The 17717-nt window shown below is 46.3% G+C and overlaps 1 protein-coding gene across 2 annotated transcripts in view; it reads left to right on the top strand.

Annotated features, from left to right (window-relative positions):
* CLIP2 (CAP-Gly domain containing linker protein 2) overlaps positions 1 to 17717 on the top strand; it is a 122300-nt gene that overhangs the window by 72971 nt on the left and 31612 nt on the right. For both annotated transcript variants that reach the window (XM_073315254.2, XM_073315253.2), the window contains exons 4-7: positions 4118 to 4242; positions 11246 to 11459; positions 12548 to 12745; positions 14153 to 14256. In XM_073315254.2, coding sequence (XP_073171355.1) covers positions 4118 to 4242; positions 11246 to 11459; positions 12548 to 12745; positions 14153 to 14256 — 641 coding nt within the window. The remainder of the gene's footprint in view (positions 1 to 4117; positions 4243 to 11245; positions 11460 to 12547; positions 12746 to 14152; positions 14257 to 17717) is intronic.

The raw sequence follows: 17717 nt of genomic DNA, 5'->3' as shown, positions 1-17717 counted from the left end.
GTCCAGCTTCTGGTTTCATAAGGAGGAAAATCACAAATATGGTTTCCTTAGGTTTCATGCCCCTAGTGACCTTGGCAACACCAACAGCCTGTAGCTGTCCTCCAGACTTTAGTCTGCTGATAGTGGCCAAAGTAGCAATGCTAAATCCAGGTCAGACTTAGCTGTTTCCCATCTATAGGTTGTGGAGTACTTTATGAAAGCAGACATGTACTGAAGAGGAAATTGAGACACCATGAACTGAAGTGACTTGCTCATGGATACAGGCCAGGCCAGTAGCAGAGCTGGGAAAAGAACCCAGGAGTCCTGCGTACGTCTCTCATGCCCTATCCATCGGATCTCTCTGGCTGCCTCCATACAATTGCTGCTGCCTTTGTTTCCCCAGGCAGCCCTACTACTCTCATTCCAAAGTGATAAAGCTGTGAGCTCATTTGAGTGCTTGATGGAAATGAATACCTACGTTTTGATTAAACCGTTCAGCTCATGGGCTGATGCAACCTGCCAGCTGGCTTTTAAAAAAAAAATACTTATTTTAGCAGCATTAGCAGATTATCAGGGTTGACTAAATCTGCATGTCTGAGTCAGATGAATTTCCTGGATTCACCACACACACATTCCTGTATGCCTGCCAGGGGATGGGACGTTCAACAATTGGTTCTAATGCTATCATGCAAATATGACAGGCTCGACTACTCATTATTGATTTATAAATGTGTTCCCCAGTCCCTTCGGGGCTGGGGGAAGTGCTGCTTGTCATGGGACAGTAGGGTTGCCAGCCCTCCAGGATTGTCCTGGAGTCTCCAGGAATTCAAGATTAATCTTTAATTAAAGATTATCATGTGATGAAACCTTCACAAGTAGGTCCAACCAGAACTGGCAACTCTATGGGATAGTTGTGTCTATGCTTGCTTAGGGGATAAGATAATCCTGAATGATGTATGTTGTATGGAATATATCAGGATAGCTAAGAGAAGAATTGAAACTTGCTTTAGGGGAAAACTCCATATTGTTGTCACTGTTAAGTGGAGACAAAAATGTTACCAGTTATTACTCTTTTGGTTAGTGGAGTTGACGTTTTTAATAGAGATAGTTATACTAGTAAATGTCCTTATGTGGATACAGTTTTACCAGTTATAAGATGTCTTATACCAACAGAGTTATTCCCCTTCCCAAATAGGAATAGCTATGCTGGTATAAATCACCTTTACACCAATATAACTGTGTCCACACACAGGGTTGTGCTGCTTTAACCATCTACGTATTGCTAAAGCAGTGTGACTTTCTAGTGTAGACAAGCCAAGAGGAGGAATAAGACTTTAGTGTACCACTGGTTTCAGAGTAGCAGCCGTGTTAGTCTGTATTCGCAAAAAGAAAAGGAGTACTTGTGGCACCTTAGAGACTAACAAATTTATTTGAGCATATCTGAGCCACAAGTACTCCTTTTCTTTTAGCGTAGCGCTGTGAGAACCAAGGACTAATCAGGGGGAGCTGATCAGACTTTTAAGTTGACCATCTGGTATCCACTCCAGGCCCACATAGCTTGTAGAAAGAAATGTGACTTTGTGTATCTTTATAAACTTCATTAAAAGCAAGGAAACATATAACCTAAAGCTAAGCTAGTATTAATATTAAACTCCAGTTATGAATACAGCTGTCAACTCAAGGTCAGATTAACAAATTAGTCTTGATGTTGGATTAGAATTAAATCTTCAAATTAATACCATAAATAATCAATCCTTATAAATTCTAAGATGAAGGTGAATGTCCATTTGATTATAAATCTTAACTAAAGAATTCTGCTAATGTCAGTCAAATACATAACTTGAATGGTTAAATACATTTAATACTGAAACTGAATTACTATCTAAAGTCTGGACCACAAACTCAGAGCCAATTCTAAAGCTTTCTTGTTAGACTTCAGTTCTTGTGTGGTGGCTAACCCTTTCCTCCTAGTCCCTGCAGAGATATAATACAGACTTTAATAAACACTCTTATTAAGAAGTTTGATAACTCTTCTTTACCAGAAATTACAGCACGCAATCTCAAGCTTCTCAAGTTGTTTAAACATAGAATGCATTCTGAATAATTTTATGAGACCATACCTAAGGTCTGTTTAAACCTGGGGAACATGGACACGGCCACACTTTCAATTTCACCCCTAAAAATAAAAAGGGTGGGATGTCTTCCAGTGAATGAAAATAGAACATTTGAGATAATAGCAGTGTTGCAAACTCTTCAGCACTTGCAGTCATCTGCTCTCATAGTGTCGGGGCTGAATCTGCAGTCAAGTAGCCTGATGATGATGATCCACTGACGCAGTGCTATGTGCTAGTGGGCCTGCTTTGGGTACAGGGAAAGACTGATCAGAGGCCAGTGGCCTATTTGTTGATGTTGTGACTTTGTCTCTCCAAGGTGATCAGTCTTGGAGATTCAGGAAGGTCAGTCTTCCCTCAAGTGGCTTGGGGACCCAAACGGCGAGGATTCTTGGCTTTCCCCTTGATTTTTATAGTTTGCAATCTTGACTTTCTCAGCCTTGATGCGCTTCCTTCCGGGATCTTTGGACAAATCAGAGATGAGACCTACCTTGGAGCCTTGCAGCCTCATCCAATCAGGATCAAATTAATTCGTCCTTAATTAGTGTCGCTGTGGAAAAATCCTGCTTAAATCAGCAATTCAAAAAATATTCACTGTTTTGCCTACCACAGAGCCCGTAAGTCTGTAACCATCCTTCTCCCCCTCAAAAAATCTGCATGTTTGAGGAAGCTGGCATTGTCTTACAGGGTGAAAGGGCTGAGGATAACTTTATGTCACCAGTTTACAGAAAGTTCAATATAAAAATAACTAATTGGAAAAACCCCAGCAACAAAACCAGTCACTTGATGTTCATTTGTTAGCAAAATTTTAAAAATTCAAACTTCATAGTTTCATCATGTCCCATTTCTTATTCCTCTTGGAAACAAGGCACCTGCAGTAACCTTTCTATTTTGGAACTGAATTATTGGTCAAACAGCTTCCCAGATGAAAACTGCTATCTAAGAGCTAGGTAGTGGTATTATTATTTCATTATTACCTTCTGAAAGCTACTTTAAAGCTTTAATCATGAGGAAACCTATTTGCAATATAAAACTTTATAAGGTTTATAGGTCCGTATAAGCTATTCTCCTCAGAACGCAGATAACTCAGCAAACCTGTTGTAGCTTCTAATGTTAAGAAAGATACCAGCTGGTGTTGTGTTGCTGTTCAGTCACACACGCATTTTTATTCGTGGTGTGCAAAACATGTAGAGTGTCACACTGCTTCCTACCTGGCCTGGACTATGCAGGTGGGTAATTGTGCCTCCTTTTTTCTTTGGTGTTGGTTTCTTTCTGAGGCCTGGTCTCAAGCTTTGCAGGCATAGCTGTGTCAGTTAGGGGTATGATTTATTATATTTATTTTGCTGAAATACCCCAAAGCCCTAGTGTAGATACAGTTACACGGGCAAAAAAGGTCCTTTTTCTGGGATAGTTTCCACTCAGGAAACTCGTATAAGCTATACTGGCAGTAGAACTTTTATGCCAGTATAAACTGCATCTCCACTAAGAGGGTTTGATGGTGCAGTTACCCTGGTAAACCTTTTACGTGTAGGCAAGGCCTAAGAATAAAATATGTGCAGTGCTGGACCAATGGTCCGTCATACCTGGCATCCTGCCTCTGTTGTTGCTCAGTATCAGCCATTTCAGAGGGAGGCCAAAAACCCAACCCAACCACTTGTGATCCAGGCAGCTCATTGTGTATGAGGGCAGAAAGCCCCTTCATGAAGTCTACCACAATTAGCTGACCTGCTGAAACATGAGATTTGATTACCTCTGCCTTAGCATCTTCTTCCCAGGAGATGGGGAGTGAGGAAAATTTTTGTCTGTCCTCAGTTCTCGGAAGAACTCCTTCATTGCTGGAGGATGCCTGGAATGGAGAGTGTCTGAACTGGATCCACGTGTTCTAACTGTGACACAAGAGGGCTATGCTGCAAACTTTTTTTTCTTGCGCATCCCATTCCTTATCCTCCCAGTCTCCCCACCCTGTGTGTCCTCACTTTAGTGCTGGTGCTTCTGCTTCTAACCTCCAGCGTTTTGATAACCAACAGGTTGGCGGGACGAAAACAGGAGTTGTGCGCTATGTGGGAGAGACAGATTTTGCCAAAGGAGAATGGTGTGGAGTGGAACTTGATGAACCTCTAGGGAAGAATGATGGGGCAGTCGCTGGTACAAGGTACTGTATACACTGTCTGTGCTCCAACTTGGGGTCTGAAAGGATGCCCGACACCTACCAATATAATGTGGAGTCCAAAAGCTAGCTGCTTAGGGTGGTCAAAGGAGGCAGAGCTAGAACTTATGCTATGAATTTAAGCAGGGGACGTCTAGGCTGTATATTGTGGGGGGAAATATTCTGATGGCGAGGTCTTTAGACTGGGAAGTAGTTTCCCCAGGGAAGTGGTAGAAGTCCCCTCATTGGAGTATTTTTAAACTTTTAAAAAGTTTTTAGAGAAAAGTTTGTTTGTTTGTTTTAAAGAAGACATCAGTTGTTGGGTTTTTTCTCACTTCTGGTTTCTCTGATTCTCTGATTTTATTAAGACCACTCACCATCAGACGTTTCCTTCATAAATCCTTCACTTTCCCTTGTCTATGTATAATTCCCTAGTCTATGTATAATTCACCCTTTCCGCTTTCTACATAGTAAGGACATGAGATCGTCTCAGCATGCTGGACATCTCTTCTTTCTGGAGGTGAGGCTTTCAATGAGCCCTGAATGAACAGTTAATTACGTTATTGCTCCAGGCTTGTAGTGATTCTTAAGCATGACATCTGTTTGCAGACAGAACTTACAACCCCTGAATCCATTCAGTGCCTTCTACAACAGTGTAATTTTTATCAGGCATCTGTCTGCTGGTGAAGGGCAAAGTTGTGAAAGTCAAACGGATCAGTTTGGCACTGGATATCAGAAAGGCAGTGTGCTCTTGCAAACTATCTCCAACTTCTGGGTCTGCGAAACTGGGCAGAGGAGCTGATGAAACTTCTTGCTGCAAACTATGACCCAAAACCTCAGATCTTGAGTTACCCTGAACTTTGGGGAAGTTTTGGATCTGAGTTCTGCAACTTATGCTTGACTCGTGTGGAAATACAGTCCGAACAGACTCTCCAGATGCTTCAGCAGGTCCATTCATGGGAATAGTGGTAGGGAAAGTTCTCAATCCTTTTAAACCTGATAAAGGTTGGATCAATGTTTTGGTGAGTTCTCCCAGTCTCTGAAATGGTTCATTGATCCCTGGTCTTCACTCTAATTTTTCAGGTGTTGTGCAAAGTCCTATAAATCTTTGCATAGCCCTGATCTCTCGATTTAGGACTATAAATAAGTGACCAAAGGCAGTCTGATTTTGGTTAGTAAATAAGGTCCATGGGCTAGCAACAGTACCATGAAACATTATTACTGCTTCAGGGCTTCCTCAGGAAACCCAGCTATGGCAGAGGCTAGTGTAACATCAAAAATAGCATGGAACTGCCAATTACTCAATAGGTCCTGGTTTCTGCAGCATTTCTGCCAGCCTGGGTGTCTGCTGGCCACGCGTCTTTATTTGAAATAGGAATGGCTATGTATTGTCCCATGCCAGCATGAAGGCATCACAATAAACCAGCAAATGCCTAGAAGCGGAGAGTCCCTGGGGCCCAGCAGCGTCCCGGGGTGAAGGAGAGAAAGGAAGGGATGATGCTATAGGATAAGCTATGGAATGAATCCAGCCAGGTTCCTGCTCTCCATCACTCAGCCATAAAGTAGCTGCAGGTTTCTATCTTCAGAACGGCCCAAAGTAACTTGTTTTCTGTGTGACACAGAAGGTAGGGGAGGGCTGTATTGAGCGTAGGGCTCCAGGGTTCTGCTACTGAGATCCAGTTCTGCCTCTGGCACCACTTCCCATGAGAAACTTGGTTCTGCATCCAGCTTCCTGCTCGTTGTCAGGTTGGCCTTGCTCTGAGCAGGAATTCACCTTTCTGCTCTAACGCCATCATGCTGGGATCAGGGGTGGTTCAGGTAAGTAGGAGGCCCCCGGCAAAGCCTGTCACCGAGCTCTCCTGGCCGCAGGACTTCCTCCCTCGTCACTTGCCCCAAACCCTGTGCCACGCTGTCAGATGTGGTGAATAGCTCACAGGAGTAACTTAAGGGGCTAATGGGTAGAGTTTTTCAGTTTAAACAGGAGGAGGGAGGGGGAAATCTGTACTGTGCTGTAATATAGGGGCAGGTCTCAAGGGACTCAAGCGAACCAGATCACTGGTAGCCCCGATCACTGTAGCCCCGATCACTGGCACATCAGCATCAAACCTCTGGCTAACAGTTCAACCGGCACCCACTGGAGTGGGTCTCCCTTCCTCCCGTGTTCTGAATGCAGGTTTGGCAGCGTTATCTCAATTGACCCTTCTAGCCCAAGCCAACCTCTGCTTTTCTGTATGTCACAATCCTCTATGGTTGAGCTGTTAAAGCCGCCAAGAGCTGTGAGATGCTCAATGAAGCCTTTGGAGGAAAGCCGTCTTGCTAAAACACACACCTTTTGTTTTGCTGCTGGAGCACAAAGGATCCCCTGAGCCAGCACTCGGCACCTGCCAGACTCCCTGTCCCCAACATTGACCTGCCATGGTGTTGTTTTTAATGCACCGTGCTTGTCCCAGCAAAATCCCAAAGTCCTGGGACACAAGCAGGGGAGAAGAACTCATGCTTTGGCTTAGCTAACTGTTGCCATCTAGTGACTGAGACTCTCATCCTCGTTTGTTTTTCAGGCCATTGCTGGGTGAATTTCTGTTGGTCTTTGGGTGACACGTTAGCACGGGCGCTGATCGTACATGTGACAGCACCTCATAGCGGTCTCCAAAGAAGGCCATTGTCCCTGGGGAGCTGGAGATGGTAGACTGGCAGGGGGTGGAGATGAAGGAGTGGTGCCGCCATCTTTTGAAATCTGCTGCTGCTGGAAGAGCAAAACCTGAGAGAGTGGCACTCTGGGGAGCTGGGAAAAAACAGTGGAAATGCCTGGGGGTGCTGTAGGAGTGCGCAAAGGGTGCTTGGTGCCTGGCACTTGGCTCTGGCTGCCTCACCTGAGAGACAAAGCCGTGGTGGCAGTTGTTAAACGTTCCGAATGGGATGATTCTGGCACAGCTCCAAGTGCTGCAGGGTCAGGGATGAAACTCCAGGCCTGTCCCTGGTGGCGTGACGGGGTGGTGCTGGTTAGCCGGGGGAAGGGCAGGGCCGGTGCACCGGGGTGGAGCACAGAGTTTAAAGTTGTCGTCCCCTGGCGAAGGGCACTATCCATCCCACCCCCTGCCCTGCACTGGGGACGAATGCTGCGCAGGGCTACTGGGCGCGTGCGCAGGGCTACTGGGCACGTACCCAATATTCGCAAAGCAATTCCCAGACGGAAGCTGCTGCACAAGGGCCCAGCATGTAGCGTGTGCGGCACCATGGAAGGGCAGAGTATTGCTACACTGTGCCTGCCTCTCTTCTGTCTTACACCAGGCTTCGCACTGGTGTAACCCACTGACCTGACGGGAACTGCTTGTGATTTGTACTGGTATATCTGAGAGATGAGTCTGGCCCATTATTTTCCCATCCGGGAAGCAACTTGACAGTCCATTAATTCACCAGCGTTTGTATTTGTCTTTATCTGCTTCTCTTTTCCACCCTCACTGTTCTGTGACCCTCAGTTACCTTTACTCACACTCTTATTTCCATTAGCAATTTTCATAGTCTCCATTTCTTCCCCTTTTTCCCGGTGCACACTCTTTCATTAATGAGGACTAAGAGCCTACTTGTGCTGCCAGTAAAGGGAGTTACTCCTTAGGCTCAAGTGGCAGAGATCTCTGTTTTGGATGCCAAAAGCCCTAGGTTCAAGTCACTTCATCTTTCTGTGCCTCAGTTTCCCCATCTGTAAAAGGAGGATTATGTTACTACCTCCTTGTGAAGTCCTCTGAGATCTACTGGGGGAAAGTACTATGTAAGAGCTGGGTATTATTTTTACTAATGACCTGTGAAGAAAGATGGCGTTCCAGCTACAACCCCTTACAAGTCAGACATCCTTTAATAGTGACTTGCGGTCACTACCAGTCTGGACCGAAACAAAGCTAGCAGACTAGTGATGGTGGGCTCTGTAGTCTATTACCAGTCCTCCCATGCATAGCTTATTGTAACAGTGTGATGCTGAGCAGGGCTTTGGCTAGTTTGCAGAAGCCACGTTGCTTTTCCAGCTTGTTTCCCCAATCTGCAGTAAGGTTAGCAAGCAGTGATCTTTTCCAAGGCCCAGGGCCTGCATGGCAGCCAGCAGAAGGGATGAGAAGTGGGTTGTTTTTGAAGTTGTTTTGAAAAGATTGGGCTTGAACAGATGCTTGCAAATGAATCATTTTCTCCTCTGGATGGAGAACAGGCTGTTCTACGGCCTCCCATATACATGGAATCAGCCTGTGACAGACACACATGCTGCTGCCAACGTTTACAAGCCAGTTCACAAACAGAAGGCGATTTTGGAACCACTGCTCACATCTGGAGAATGCCGACGTCGTGTGTCAGTAAAGCTAATACTTGGTTAATATTAGTATCCATATTGGTCTTGTGTATTAATTGTTAATCATTATTCATTAGTCACTATTTTATGTACAGGTGGGATAGGTTTTACTCCACCATTTCCTGCAAGTGGTTCATTTTCAGCATTAGGAGACGACTCCCAAGTCGGACTGTATCGTCTCCCTTGGCTACCACACTGACACCAGAGGATGTGACACACACAGGCTTTCTGGTTTCAGTTGCTGAACTGCAACAGATCAGTGACAGCTTAACCATGGCTTGAGCAGATCAACCTGTGCTCCAAAAAGGCCCCAAGTTTCTGGCAATGTGGGTTTCTGGCACTCATGTGCGGAATGGGGCTCCCAAGTGAGACTTGCCTTCATCTCTTGCCAGCAGCAGGATCAGCACAGGGTCCTGCTTCCAGACTTGAAGTAACATGGTTTGAGCATTGGCCTGCTAAACCTAGGGTTGTGAGTTCAATCCTTGAGGGGGCCATTTAGGGATCTGGGGCAAAAATTGGGGATTGGTCCTGCTTTGAGCAGGGGATTGGACTAGATGACCTCCTGAGGTCCCTTCCAACCCTGATATTCTATGATTTCTATTCTAACTGCAGAAATGGAATTGCACCTGAACGTGCCCATCCCCTTGTCTCCCTTGTGGCTCTTGTTTTGGTATTTTCCTTCTTCATTTGTCTGCATCAAAATCATCTTCTTGTCTTCTCTTTTCCTTTATCTTCCTGCTCTGTCTTCCTTGCCTCCAGTAGCCCCACCTGGAGAGTCAGTGATGAGACAGAGACAGCCCTTTCTGCTGGAGTTTTCAATCCTGGTGTTTTGATTGGGAAGTATAATAGGGCAGTTGCTTCCTGAGCCATCCCCTCTGGCCAGAGTTCCTTAGCAGCAGCCTCCCTCCTGTTCTCCCTTTTCGGGGCCCCCTTACAGAATCCCCACAGCCTTTCTTGTCAATCCTACCGTCCTCCACGCAGGGCTGGTTTAGTGCCCGCAACCAGTCAAGCCCATCCTGGGACTCCAGAGGTTGGCGCTTAGCTTCCTCCCACCAGCTGTACCTCTGCAATGCTGCCTCGTTCTAACCCAAGCCAAAGAGTACCTGGAGGGATGCCCATGGTCTCCTGGTGCTTATACGTGTGGAGTCTTGGCACTGCCCTGGCTGACAGAGCTAAGAGTGCAGGAAGCTTTGGATTGATTTGTGGAGTCATCTCAGTGGACAGGAGTTGGGTTTGAAGCAGGGGGCAAGGGAAATTATTTTGTAGGCCCAGCCCAATATGCTCCCATTTGCTGTGAACTGAAAGCAAGTAGTTTTCTGTTCTGTGTTTGATCAATTCTGAATAGGCAGGTGCGAGGCATCTGGAGCAGGGGGAAGGAGAGCCGGTGCCTTTCTCTGATGACAACATGGGTAGAGGGAGTTTTTGACACACACATCTGGGATCCTGCACAAGTCACCCTGCTCTTGGGTATATACTGCAGGAAGGTCACCTCTATCTCGTTCTTAAAAAAATGTCCTATCTTCTCCTCCTTCTGCCTCCCCATATGGCAAACCTCTATCATCACCTAACAGTGCTGAACTTGGAGTGATGTACCAGGCAGAAAAGAGAGCTGTGGATGGTGTCACATTAACCAAGTCCACAGCACTCATCTTTCCTTTCCTCCTCTTTTTTTTTTAAGGGTACATAATCTGGTTAAACAGACTAGCAAAACCAAAATGTCTTTACCCAAGTGACTAATAAAACCCTACATTGCTCAGGGAGGATGATGAAATTCAAAGTGCTCTTCTTATTTGTACTAAAGCTCCTTTCCATGCTCTGGAAGTGCAAAGGGGCCTTAGTGTGGGCATGAATTTAATTTACTTTCACCTTACAGCTCCTTTGCACTGACAAGTTGGTATAAAGGGGCCGCAATAGAAATCAGAATTTGGTCCCATCCCGTGGTTCCCATCTGCTGTGATGCTTGGTGGTTTTTTGTTTTTTTTTTGTCCTTACTCACTGAGTGTGCACAGTGAAATCTGACTGGTCAATGTCACTTTCATAGATTTCAAAGCCAGAAGGGCTGCTATGATCGTCTAGTCCGACATCCTGCATAACACATGCCAGAGTCCTTCCCCGTAAGAATTCCTGTTTGAACTGGAATCGTTACTGATTTACTTCAAGCTGTGTCAGGTTACAAATACTCAAAGATGAATGGTTAAAACTAAAAACACAACAACTCTCCACCTTATTCTTATTGATATTAAAAATATGATCTAATATAATATGTATGTTGCTGCAAATGGGGTTTATGTTTTGCTTTTGGATATAGTCGCTCCTGTGAAAGCATTTATTTTATTTAAGCAAACCTATATTTTGGGCCTATCCTTCCAGAGGGTGGACCCTTAACTGCCTCCCCCAAAACACCGGAAAAAGGGAATACTCTAACCTGTTCTACACATGGAGTCACAGTAGGCCACAGTGTTGGCGAAGAGACTGTTAAATCTCCCTTAATTCCCGATTCAGAGTCTCCGCACTATGATGATCTAATCTGACCTCCTGTATACACAGGCCATAGAACGTTTCCCAGAAGTTGGGAATCTTTGGTTGGACTCCCAGCTCTGTCTGGGTGTTGCCCAGTGTGGGGGGTGGTATAGGTGGGGACAATACCCTTTCTGACATTCTCTCTTTCTCCTGCTCCAGGTATTTTCAGTGCCCCCCCAAATTTGGCCTCTTCGCTCCCATACACAAGGTGATCCGGATTGGATTCCCATCCACCAGCCCTGCTAAAGCAAAGAAGAGCAAACGGATGGCCATGGGAGTGTCAGCCTTAACTCACAGCCCCAGTAGCTCGTCCATCAGCTCTGTCAGCTCCGTGGCCTCCTCCGTCGGCGGCAGACCCAGCCGGAGCGGATTGGTGAGAGGACCTGTTCATGCACTGTGCAATTCGGACCTAGATCTCTCCTGCTCTGACTCTGCAAAGTGGTAGGGCTCGTCCTGAGCATGTTAGCAGGTGCATTGGTGCAGCTACTAGTGCATAGTCAGCCGAGAAATGGGAAGTGCCGGGGAGACTGTGACTAATCTTAGCTTCCTTCCTTCCCCCTTGGGTGGAGGCATAACAGACGCCCTGAGCATTTGGGGTCATAAAAGATCCCATGACACTATTTGCAGAGGGAGGGGCACTGACTCTGATGTCATGTCCATGGATAATTATATTCTGCCTTCCTAAAATTCCATCTAGATTGCGATATTTTTCATTTCCCGTCCTAAATGGTTGCACAGCATTGCCCTGCAGTATTTAACAGCTGCTTCCTTCCAACTTCAGAGGTGGCCACGTTTTGCTGTTGTGGGAAAGAATTCCTACGAATCGTGTGTATAAAGCTTTGGGGTTCCCTTGAGAAGCCAGGCACCGTGGGAATGCAAAATATTATTATTAACAGCTCTAGCTATACAGGGCGATCAATGTTGACCACGATCATCTGGGCTGTAGCAGAGAGGGACAAACAAGTGTCCGCCCCGGGGAGTGGATCCAACATTCCCATCCTTGCCATCCAGTGAAGAACAGCCCTGGCAGCTGAGCTCATTTCGTGTGGGAGTTTCTTCAGTGGCTGTCATAAATAAAATCTATTTGTGAAGAGAAAGCAGGTGTTCTTTAAAAGTTCAAATTGTTCTGTAAGTTCAAATTGTGATCTTCACAGCACCCATCACACCCCCTTAGCCCTGTTCCTGGAGAACTCCCTTCCCCTCGCTGCCTGGAAGAGCTATCCAGTCTGCAGTCTCATTCTGACTAGGAACCTCACCCCCACCCCTTCCAACTAGACCATGAACTCCCAGCTCCAGACAGCGCAGGGTCTGCGGGCTACCGGATCAGTGGATTGAGCTGCACTTCAGCTCCAAAGGGGCACTGTGTGTGTGTGCAATTGCTCTGTCTGGCTTGTGAATGCTGTTTGCACAGGGGGGAAGAGCACAGTGACAGACCCTTTACATCTTAACTGTTCTTTCTAGCTGACGGAGACCTCCTCTCGCTATGCCCGGAAGATCTCTGGCACGACTGCCCTGCAGGAGGCACTGAAGGAAAAGCAGCAGCACATTGAGCAGCTGCTGGCAGAGCGAGATCTGGAGAGAGCGGAGGTTGCCAAGGCCACCAGCCACATCTGCGAGGTGGAGAAGGAAATTGCCATCCTGAAGGCCCAACATGAGCAGGTTAAGCATGTGGCAAAGGCAGGGCCAAAAACCCTTGTACTATCTCAGACCTCCCCTGCTTCGGGCTCCACCCTTAGCTTTAAGCTCATCTGCTGGCAGGTGTTCAGGCCAGTTGCATCTTGGCAGCTCAACCTACAAAACTGAAGCCCCTACAACTTGCCATTAGACAGAATCTGGATTTGGTGCCAGTGGAAGACATTGATGTATTTGCCTTTCATACTGCTATAACCATGTCCATTCCAGGAGATTTCACTGCGTTACCTACATTGGTGTCTAGATTCTTGGTCCCAACGTAGGCCATTTTGTGTTGCCTTCATGCACAAAGCAGCCAGACAGCTGCCCAAATGGTGCAACCAGGGGTTTCCCCATCACTGATTCTTGCTGCGTGCTCTGCTGTCTCCACATTCAGGGTGGGAAGTATGGAGAGGCAGAGCACAAAGTATTCCTGTGAGCGTCTCTCTAATCAGTAATGCCTGATCAATAGTGGTGAAGACTGAAGTGTCAGGAGTCCATCTGCTGGTGAAAGGAGAATTCGTTCTCCTTGGGCCATTCGCTCCACGGTCTCGCTGCCGAGGCTGCCAATCAGAGATTGTATTCCAGTGTTTCTTGCAGTGCCACCAGGTACTGAACTAAATGAATAGCCCCCAGCTATGAGTAATGTTTGGTCACTACTGGCACTGGGTGAAGAGTCAGGAAAATTGTGCAAAGACATTTGCACAAAAGTTAAACATGTTCACTCCCCTTTTTCACAAGCATTTGTGCATATGGTGTTTTGTTCACATTAAATTGTATATGGGGCAGTGCTGTAAATGCATAAACTCTTATTCCCACGTGGACAGGAGTGTTTACTCTAGTATGGGCCCTGGCTATTCACATTTATAAAACTTCCACTGTCCACTCAGGAAGCAGAAACGATACCATGTGCCATAGCTGTCCAACCACATGCCAGTCAGACAGCCCACAGAGCTTGAGAACTGTTTGCATAAAGCATTCATCAAACAATTGCCAGTAACAAATTGATTCATAAAAATCAGTCTCTTCATAGCTAGCTAAGGAGCAGAAAAAAGGGCTAAAACTGTCAGATAAATTGTTCACCCAGCTCTAGTTACCGCCAGCCAAGGCTGGGTTTGATTTGCTGACCTCGGGCCAGATTTTCAAAAGAGCCCCGGGCCAGCTTTCACGTGCTCAGAATGGATATCTAGAGTCAGGTTTTCAAAAGGGCACAGTACCCGGCAGCCTCCTATGTGCTGAGTTTGCTGGAAAATCTGGTCCCTAGAGATGAAAGCCTCCATACAGATCATCTACTAACCCCTGAGCTATCCAGTTCAGTCCCCTGTTAAGCTTTTAACAACTGTGTATTGCAAATGTAACTGGCTGGCTGTGGGGTGGGATTTCCTTTTGTTACAGTATGTCACAGAGGCGGAGGCGAATCTCCAGCGAGCGCGGACCCTGGTAGATGGGGTGCAGAAGGAAAAGGTGGAGCTGCTGAACCAACTGGAAGAGGAGAAAAGGTAACGTAGTAAAGGGGGAATGGGGTGGGACTAGGAAATGTGCAAAAATAGCAGAGGTAATATAGCAACAGGGTAAGCTGGAGAAAGTGGAGAGACAGGCCATAGTATTTCAGTGGTGCATTTTCCTTGACTTAGATGATGATGCCTAGCTCTTACATAGTGCTTTTCAGAACGTATCCTGGACTCCGGGAGCTGCTTGGCTCCCTGATTCCAATGCATGTAAAATGCATTGGGCTTTAGTTGGCATTGGCGTTGTTCTTTGCGTGGGCAGTGAGTAGGTGGTGTGAAGACCTGGGAAACAGATGAACAATGTGAGTGAAGTAGATGGCAATGGAAATTAATCATGCCGAGCTGACTGTAGTTAACGTATCAAACCATTCAGGCCTTCTGTCCAGTGAGGATTATCCAGTAAGGTGGCTGAAGTGCTAAAGCTAATCACAATAGAAAGGCAGTGTTTGGTAGGCTCGGGTTCCTAGCTTCACCTAGCAGTGTTCAGAGGAGACTTGAGATGGGATCATTACTTGTATCCCCCTGTTGCGTCCAAAACACCTGTGCCTTCCTGCATGAAGTGTAATCAGCCAAATCGGCTCAATTGCTGCTTTGAATTTAAAGAAATCTGAAGAGGAAAGTAATCTCGGAACATTGGACGGGAAGGGCCTTGCTGGGTCACTGAGTCCAGTCCCTGGCCATCGCAGTCATCCTGTCATACAATCCCGCTCATACATGTATCAAGCTCCATTTTTGAACGGATTGGTCTGTTTCCCCCACGACCCCGTTGGGAGGCTGTTCCCAAACCTCACTCTTACAGTGGGTACAGACCTCCTTCTAATTCCCAGCCTCCACTTATTCCTGGCCAGCCTCTTTCCTGGACAGATAAGGGTATGGGAAACTTCGCACTTCGGAGAATGGTCGTTACTGGTTCTCGTCCAAAAATATTACTGCGATTAGAACCACGCTGTGGCTGTTTAATACAGGTGGTACTTAGGACAAAACATGCTATCAGCTGAAGCTCCGACATTCCCAAGATTACATTATTCAGTATTCAGCAGGACACCAGCACTTCAGAGAACATTTGCCGGGTTCACTGGCTGGACTCAGGGTGCATGGAAAGCAGCAACACATGGATTATTAACAATACTGCACAAAAGGGTGTTGCTCTCCCACCAGCCAGTGAAGTTAGTCAGAGCGCTGCGGTTGCCAGAGCCTTTACACGGGCAGGGGATGGGCGTCAGAGGTATTAGCCTGAGGGAAAAAAGCATTCAAGGAGACATTTGGTCCACCAGGTATCTTTGGTGGAAGATGGACCAGTTGAGGGTGTGCTGTCTGAGACCTAGTAAACCTAACAGAATGTTGCACTCCGGCGTAATGAGACTATCCAGTTCAGTGCTGGGTGGACCATGTCTTATTTTCAGTAGGTCAGTATTGGGAACAGGGTGTCTTCCTCAAGATGGCTGGTGATGAGGCTGTCCGTGGTCCTGCACCGAGGTGATGTGCTAAGGAGTGCACAGGCAGGTTCCCTTGCAGAGTTATCTGGAAACAGCAAATCTTCTGGCGCTCCAGGGTCATGTCAGTGTCTGAGAATTAGCAGCGTGTGACTGCTAGTTTCTTGAGCTTGGCAAGAGACAAGGGGTAAGACTCTGCCAATATTTCTAATAGCAACTTGATACTGCAGGGCTTTGAGAGCTGTCTACTGTGGGAAGGGGAGGGGCAACCTGAGCCGGCTGTCCCCTTGGAAGCACAGAGGGCAACAGCAGGATGCTGTGTTATGTTGCCAGCATCTTTGTCTTCTCCAGTGTGTTTTTGGAGACAAACCATTACAAGATGAACCCTGTGGGGGCAGTGAGGCTGGATTATGCTCACAGAGAGAGAACAGCCAAAAGGAGAATGAATCACGAATCGCTTCTGGATTGTGCCCTGACAATGACCGTAGTCATTTATGGCACTGAGTATGCTCTAACTAATGCTTGAAAGTGGTGGGATTGAAGCATTTTAAACAAATCGGGCAGTCAGCAAAGCCTTCCTTTGAAATATCAGAGTTAACATATTTTTGGCATTCTTATTATTCTGTCATCAGAAAGGAAAGAGAAACACTCCCGGCATGGGGTTCATCCCAGTCCTATAACTCTAGTTATGGGATCCGACCTTCCCCAAAGACATTTCCTTCCCCACTCTGCTTTGCAAGGTGATGATCTTAAAGGCATCTGTGGGAAGGGAGGGGAAAGCTGAGTTGGAGTTAAACCTTGTTTACCAAGCACCAGGTACTGTCCCTGTCACATGTGCCTTCCCCCAAATCTCAGATCCTTCAGACAGCACCTTCCGTGTACATGTGATAGCATATGAGACGTGTGTTGCTTAGAACCCACTGAGAAAGAAGGTTTGCTCTAGTCAGCCAAGTGATCCAAAGACTCAATTTACAAAAAGCCTTCTGCTGATGGTGAGAGTATAAAGACGTTTCCCTGGGCTGTGTGTTTGGTAGTTAAAAGGAAAACAGTGACTCACTCTCCCTTTTTATTTGAAAGATGCCCCGTCTGAAGATGTTCCTTCACGCCCAGAACTCCCACTCTTTCCCAGCTCCCTTTTCCACGCTACAAGAAACAGGAGATTGTTTAACCCGAGACAGCCGAGTTCTTGCCTAAGCAACAACAGATGCCTCCTCTAATTAGAAGAGGTTTAGACAAGGAAGCTTGTTTTTAAAGTTTGATATACACAGACAGAGCTATTTTTATCCAGGACGGAGAATCACCGAGTCCATCTGGTTCCCACGGCAACATCCACCACTCAAGTTTATTGTTTTAAAAAAAATCTGATAAAAGAACAAAGAAGGTTGAATTTACAAGAAGATTGAATTGCAATTGTATCATTAATGGGTTTTATTTTTGTAGTGGAGTTGCCTATGTGTATGAGAGAGCACAGAGAGAGATGCCTGTACAGCATTAGTCTCTTGTGAAGATTTTTTTTCTGCCAGCCTGGTTCATCATTCCCACAACATGGGGACGTGAAACACTGCCCCTAGTCACCCATGAAGGGAAAAGCCCTGATTGTCCGTGAATATCCGGCAATGAACCCTTCAGCCCTTGGCACTGGGATTTCCCAAAACTTGCCTGTGAAATGCATCAGTGAATAGCTGGCAGAGAAACCTTGCTCAGTCCGATGGTGCCAATGGATTAAAGTCAAAAGCTAAGTCCTCTAGTATCCATATGGAGCTGTACAGCAGCCATGCTCACTGGAGGAGTGTGGTATGGCACATTGCAGAAAGAGGAGTGTCTCTTCTTTGCATGAGTTATGCTAATTAACTGCCTTCCACAGGGCGTGCTTAGCTTCTGCTGAGTTGTTTGCGTATATGATTTATCCATATCCCACTCCTCTTATCCTTTTGTTTTGCAGGAGCGTTTTGTGGCAGCTACTTATTGATAAAATTTTAATCCTGGCATTACTGATTTTGTCTTTTCTCCCCCCACCCC

Source organism: Lepidochelys kempii, chromosome 17 (assembly GCF_965140285.1).
Source record: "Lepidochelys kempii isolate rLepKem1 chromosome 17, rLepKem1.hap1, whole genome shotgun sequence".
Classification (NCBI taxonomy): domain Eukaryota; kingdom Metazoa; phylum Chordata; order Testudines; family Cheloniidae; genus Lepidochelys; species Lepidochelys kempii.
This window is presented reverse-complemented; position numbering and strand designations above follow the sequence as displayed.